Source organism: Hypomesus transpacificus, chromosome 16 (genome assembly GCF_021917145.1).
Source record: "Hypomesus transpacificus isolate Combined female chromosome 16, fHypTra1, whole genome shotgun sequence".
NCBI classification, from domain to species: domain Eukaryota; kingdom Metazoa; phylum Chordata; class Actinopteri; order Osmeriformes; family Osmeridae; genus Hypomesus; species Hypomesus transpacificus.
This window is the reverse complement of record NC_061075.1, coordinates 7,702,510-7,709,141: the sequence shown is the minus strand read 5'-3', so window position 1 is coordinate 7,709,141 and position 6,632 is coordinate 7,702,510. Positions and strand designations below refer to the sequence as shown.

The window sequence follows — 6,632 nt, the reverse complement described above, 5'->3', positions numbered from 1 at the left end:
TAAAACTAGGAATTCAACTAAATTAACTAATTCAAAACCTAAAAAAGGGAAGGGAAAAAAACGAAAATGAAAAAGTATTTTATTCATACGTTTATTGTATGTTTTGAAAAGGATTGCTCTATAAACACACAACATAATCTTCTTTGTATGGAAGAGAGAACCCTTTGCAGCCAACGCTTAGCAAGCCTAGCAAACTTCAACACCTAGGGGAGAGTTTTGCTACTGAGTAGATTCAGGAGGCTGGTTTGAGGCAACAGCAGAAGGATCAGGGCCGATAACAAGTGGCAGTGCTTTGTGTCAGCCTCGTGTTAAACACGCCTCACCACATTCCTGATGGGACGCAGTGATGGCTTAATGAAGACTGACAGGTCAATGCCGCCAGCTTGGCCCGAGTTAATCCCCCTCAGACCTTCTCAACGAATCATTGGCCACTGTATGTGTGCATGTGCATCCTAGAATGTGTGTGTGTGTGTGTGTGTGTGTTTGTTCATTTGTGAAAGACTAAAAGTGTCTTCAAGCATGTTTGTGTTTGCCAAAACATCCAGTGTATAGGAAAACAAGCTCACCACAGCAACTATCAAATGGCTGCCTCGTTTTGTTTGATTCTAACAAGCATATTTTAATATGATTTATTAACATTTGTCGGATTTGTCCGATATATCTTTATTGCTTGACCAATAAATCATGTGACAATGGTGTGTACAAGCTGATTCCGAGACTGCTCCAATACATTGGTTTTAAGAACTACAAATGGCCAGAATCTGACCTAGTCTCCAAATGGAGTTGTCATCAGTGAGGCAGGCAGTCAGGCAGACCAGCAACATGTGTTTAAGCGCTCAGACTCACCAGAGCGATAGGGGACGTGCATGAACGCTCCAAATCCTGAGGTCCTTACACATCCAGGAGGGAAAATAAGAGAGTTATTCTAATGATGACTTTCTAAGTTGGGATGTTTTCTTGCATCAAGTGTTCTTCCTCTTCATACCCAGGCAATGGGTGTTAGGGGTCTGTGGTGTTAACGTTGCCAAGGTTTCATTTGGCGAGGTGGGTCTTTAAAAGTAATTTGCAACTCTTGAACTGCAATAACGTTCTCCCTGTTGGCAGGAAACTATTTCCTCTCTTGTCTGGAAGTTCGACAGGAATTCTTGTGTCAACAAGATAGGTAGTAGCTCTTTAGGACTGGCTAACCTACTGACACTGACACAAGATAGCTTTCACTATCTATTAACCATACTTAAACTGAGTTATGACAGAACACAAGATTCGCCTTTTAAGTTATTCTCTCTTCACTATTACAAAGTTGTTTTATATACACAGGCTGAATGAGAAACAGGCATCAACCAAATGGTAGATTAATTCCCTGATGAAGACACTTAAAGGGAAGAATACCTGCAGGATCTATCAGTGAAATGATGGACTGTGGAGTTGTAAGGCCTAGGCAATGGATTAAGTTATGTGTTTTTGACAGCTGTGGAGGTCTTTTACATGTGTGTGTGTGTGTGTGTGTTTCTGTGTGTGTTTGGAGGAAGGCGATAGGCAGACTGGGGTGAAGAAGGCAACTCTGTCCCTTCTCTGAGCTGAGAACAGCAGCCCAGCAGGGCGGAGGTATGGCTCTGTCTGCCTCACTGTTCAACATTCTCACACAGAGAGAGAGAGAGAGAGAGAGACAAAGCAAGAGAGAGAGAGACAGAGTCAGAAACCGCTCGTGGATGTGTGTGGATGTGTGTGTGTGGATGTGTGTGTGTGCTAGTGTGTGTGAGCTGCTGGATTCGGGAGAGCTGAGTGAGTGTGTTGAGGTGAGTGTGTGTGGCCTTTGTGTTTTCAAATCCTTTCTCTGACTTTCTTCCCCGTCTTGCACCCGGTTCTTTCAGGGGCGTCTGTGAATGTGCTGCCATAAAACATCAAAGCTACAGACTCTCAGCTAACTGCTCGGATCAACTCTTACTTTTGGAAAATGATCTCCCTGCCTCCAAGCTCCTCTCTTTCAAGAAGGGAAAGAGAGGTTCCTTCAAAGTAAAGCCTTAAAAAAGAAAGAGCAATTCCTGTTGCCTCTGTCTCTCTGTCTCTCTCTCATCTTTGGGGAATATGAACATCTGGGTTTAGGAGTGCAGAGGAGCGATAGAGAAGTAGAACCCTTGGAACCACACCGTACGTTTCCTGTGTTTTGAGGTTAAGCTGTTTTCCTTCTTACCCCCTTCTTCCCCCCCACCTCTCTCTCTCTCTCTTTCTCTGTCAGACTGTGCCCTGGTCTGGCAGATAGACAGACTAACAGCAGTGGAGATCTAGTCAGTCTTTGTTCCCACTATCTCATGTTTCTCTTTTCTCCTTTCCTGTTTTGTCTCACTGTGGTCTTCCCTGTTCGTGGGATGCCAGACCTTTTCCCATTGATTCGGTTTCCGAGGGTGTCTGTGTGTGTGTGTTGACAGGATTCCTTCCATTCTGAGTGTGTGCAGATGGCGAGAAGAAGAGAGAGAGAACAGCTCCAAGAGCAGGTATGTGCCAATGCCTCTGCATGCACCAGACACACACACACACTCTGTGTCAAACAGATAAGAGTCTTACCACCCTGTCTGGGAGTGAAAGCTACATTTTCAGGAAAAGTCGATTTCTTTCTTTTCCTTATTCCCTTCCTCTGCCTATGACCCTCTCTCTCTCTCAAACACACACACACATGTTCTGCCTAGTTTTACAGTCTGGCTTAATTATAGTTTTGGGAGTTTACTGGAAACTTTCTCTGAAGTGGTTTACAGTGTCTTTAGCGAGTCAGACTCCTCAAGGCGTGCGTGTACCTGTTGCACAACAGCTACTCTGTCACCCTGCATGAAAAACTCATTTAGGGATTTCTAGTGCCTACAGTAACCGCAGTCTTGTAGCGTCATGTTGATGCACACAGTACAATACAATTGGAAAGAATGGTTCCACTGTGTTTCTGTTACAATCGTTTACATTGTACCTTACAGTAACAAATCATTTACTCTAGGCTGACTTTAAAAGTTAGCCCATGAGCTAACTCACATTGTTAGCTAGGCTCGCTAAATCAATGTTTTCCCTCTACCCCTGGTGACTCATTACAAACAATAGCAACAACAGCTGGTGCAGTGCCTACAACACAGCGATTCCATGTTTCCCCGCTGGAATTCAGTACAGTGTTTCCTTGTGTTTTTATTTACAACAGGTTAAGGTGTACTTTGATGTCAACGTGTGTTTCTCTTGTTATGAATCTAGCAAAGATCCAGCTGTCGTTTACGGTGGGAGAGACGGAGAAAATGAGCGAGCAAGGAAGAGGGAGAAGGAAAGAGAGTGAGCGAGAGAGAGAGCTCCCTGTAGCCTCTGTAGTCTACAGAACAAGTGAAACAGACCTCTAAGGTTGTGGTCTCCCGGGCCTCTATTCAGCTGGCAGGCCCCACAAGCGCCTCCCTAAACCAGCCAACTAACGCACGTCTGGATGAATAGGAAGTGACACGCGGGCTCCAGATCACGCCCTCCTTTGATCCCCCCCCCCCTTCCCCCGTCCCCCAATGTGGTTTCCAGCACCTCTGAGAGGTCACACAGATTAACCTCTTGTTTCCTGCAATGGGCTTGTTTTCAAGTGAAATGGAGGGTGAAAGCGGAATCCGGTTCAAATAATCTGTAGACTTGGGGCTGTGAGCTATGGGTGCGTGGGTCAGCTTGCAAATCTGCTTTTCCTGAAATCATGACCGTTACAGTTTGTTTTATGAGGAAGATTTTTGTTGTTGCTGTACTGTATTATACTGTTTTTTGTTTTCTGCAGGTTCTCGTGACCTTTGTCCTGAGGAGATAAAACCAGTCAGTCATCGCTGAAGCAGTTTTCCGGGAGAGTCTGGCAGACATCTAAAGCTTTGAGAAACTGACTATTTCCCTCCTATTTTGTGCCTTAAACGTTGCCTTTGCTCAGTCTTTTCAACAAGATATAACTCAGAACAAACCGCATCACTCTGAAAAGATTTGTATTTTGAGCCAAAATGGCCGCAATCTGGGTCCACTCTTGGATGTTGACTGTGATGCTTGTCCTTCCACATGCCTGGGCTCAGAGTCTGGTTGGAGTGAACTCTGGTGTGCAGGTAACACGAGGCAGATCTGTCTTTGTGACAGAGAAGGACCTGCTCCTCAACTTTGACCCCATAACAGACTCCTGTAAAGTGGAAGTTGTTCTCAATGAACCTGTGACCCAAAGAGCCGGGACTCTCTCTCCTCTGGTGAGAGGGAAAGATTAACTTTCCTAAGATTTCCAAAGACATCTCTTTGCTGTGCTTTTACCAGTATTGTTTTGCTTCGCAGGTGTTTGACTGTCATTTCCTGCCAGATGAGGTGAAGTATGTTCATAATGGCAGTCCTCTGCTTGAGGAGGATACAGTCATGCTCAGAGTCTACAGGTGAGTTCTAGAACTTACGTTTCGGTGCATCCCTATTTTCTATGGTACATGCATTACCCACGTGTTTGGGATTTTTCCTGATCTTTTTCATTCCTCAATTTAGTGCGTGCGCAGTGGTTTGTTTCATCACAAATCTCATCTGAGGTTCTTTTTTTCTCCTCAAGGTTCACCGACTCTGACACCTTCATGGAGACATTCCACCTCAGGGTGGTGGTGGTGGAGCCCACAGACAGCCTGGTGGAGCTGGGTTCCACACCTCTGGTGGTTCCCCTGTTCTACGGCCTGTCCAACGCCATCGACGGCTCGGTTCTGACCATCCGCAGTCGGCCCGACGTGGCCTGTACCGTCAGGCTGATGACCTCAGAGACCAGCGCACCCTCGCTAGGCCAGCTGGTGACTGAGGAAGACTCACATTCCCAGCATGCACCTGGATTACAGCAGCATGACTCTGCGCAGAGAAGAGGTAGATCAAATGAATGTTCGTTTAGCATCCATCAACATTGTTGACCGCTAACTTGAACTTTGACGACTACTATTACCCTCGCGCCCCTCTCTCTCTCCCATTTATCCTCCTCCTTTCCTTTCCTCCCCATCCTCCCTTCCTCTGGCTAGGCAGACAAACTGTCGTCCCCTGCCCAGGGAACAAGCCCTGTCTCCATGGCACCAAGGAGGTGAGCTTCCTCAAGGCAGACTGTGCAGAGTTTCTGACCTCTGGTCTGAAGTACCAGCACCTCAGTCCTCCCTCCCCAGAGATCGACTACATCCCTCTCAGGGTGGAGCTGCGGGACCAGACCTCCAGGGCCCTGCTGGAGGTACTGAACCCCGGCTATGTTGTCATTCACGGCCTCACAGTCATCAGCGTGTAACTAGAAACAAATCAAGGATAAGACGATGCGCCGGCCTCAAAGTTATTCTTGTCCAGCGGTAGTTCTGTTGTGTACAGTAGCATGTTTAAATGGGCATACCCCCCACCTCCGCCCCCTCCCCCCCACCTCCGCCCCCTCCCCCCAGATGGAGAGCGTGTGGCTGCCTGTGCTCATCCACGGCGCCATGCAGAACCAGCCCCCCAAGCCGGCCTTCATGGCCTCCTTCATCCTGGAGGTGGACCAGTTCATCCTCACCCCGCTCACCACCGCCGCCCTGGACGCCAGCGACAACGAGACCCCCCAGGAGCAGCTGGTCTTCAACGTCACCTTGCCCCCCGCCGAGGGCTACCTCACCCACCTGGACGACCACACCAAGCCCAGCAGCTCCTTCACCTGGCAGGACCTCCACGAGATGAGGGTGGCCTACCAGCCGCCAAACAGCAGCCACGCCGCCCGCAGGAACTACGAGGTAGGAGGGTTCAAAGGTCACCTTTCGGAGGAAGTCAGTAGACAGAGTGAATCAAATGGATCAGGGTTTCATACGCAATATAGATCATTAAAAAAGATTTTATACCTGTGACTGAAATACGACTTTGTGTGCTCCAGGTTGAGTTCCAGGCGATAGACGGATCCTTCGTGGCCAGCCCACCTATTGTGGTTCACTTCTCCATCAGAGTAGCAGAGACCAACGCACCACGAGTCTCCTGGAACATGGGTACTCTGTCAGAATAAAGCTGTTCACTGTCATCAGATCCTATCAATGTGCTCTGTACTGATCGTATCAGTTCCCACACTTAAAATAGTTTTTTTCTATCCAAAATGTGACAATTTAACAGCTGTAAAATGTAAAATAGTAACAATATATTCATTTTGCAGCATTATTATTTATATTCACTTAAAAAAATCTATATATATTTGAATATATTTGTTATATTTTAGGCTTGACATTTTTTTTGTAAACTATTGCTGACAACAACAAAAATCTTTGGTGACATCAATTCAGGGCTTGATCTCTTGGAGGGTCAGTCTCGTCCAATCACGTGGGAGGATTTCCAGATCGTGGACAATGACAACCTTGAGGCGGTGTACCTGGTGGCTGTGGACGGACCCCTGCACGGACGCCTCAGCATCAGAGGTGAGGGTCAGAGGTCAGGGTTATAGGTCAGAGGTCAGGGCCAGAGGTCACGCAGCACGCATGATTTTCCGTCGTGTTTTTCCCTGTTCGTGCTCAAGAGAGTTATCAATAGATTTCAAATCTCTTACGTAAATGAGTTAATGCCGCTGCTGTTATACCTGACTTAAAATCCATTCCTAGTTGATCCACAATTTTTATGATTCAATTACATTTTTTCTCTGTTAGCACTGAAAGAAG

The 6,632-nt window shown here is 46.8% G+C and overlaps 1 protein-coding gene across 3 annotated transcripts in view; it reads left to right on the top strand.

Annotated features, from left to right (window-relative positions):
* The first annotated feature begins 847 nt into the window (after positions 1–847).
* Positions 848–6,632, top strand: part of frem1b (Fras1 related extracellular matrix 1b) — a 28,634-nt gene continuing 22,849 nt past the window's right edge. Inside the window, exons 1-10 of one of the 3 annotated variants that reach the window (XM_047036847.1) lie at positions 848–2,148; positions 2,427–2,492; positions 3,226–3,655; positions 3,773–4,217; positions 4,300–4,394; positions 4,559–4,857; positions 5,007–5,206; positions 5,406–5,729; positions 5,867–5,975; positions 6,264–6,395. In XM_047036847.1, coding sequence (XP_046892803.1) covers positions 3,984–4,217; positions 4,300–4,394; positions 4,559–4,857; positions 5,007–5,206; positions 5,406–5,729; positions 5,867–5,975; positions 6,264–6,395 — 1,393 coding nt within the window. In that variant the 5' untranslated portion in view covers positions 848–2,148; positions 2,427–2,492; positions 3,226–3,655; positions 3,773–3,983. Of the gene's footprint in view, positions 2,149–2,243; positions 2,493–3,225; positions 3,656–3,772; positions 4,218–4,299; positions 4,395–4,558; positions 4,858–5,006; positions 5,207–5,405; positions 5,730–5,866; positions 5,976–6,263; positions 6,396–6,632 lie in introns of those variants that run through there. The other 2 variants (XM_047036845.1, XM_047036846.1) reach the window with 2 other exon arrangements.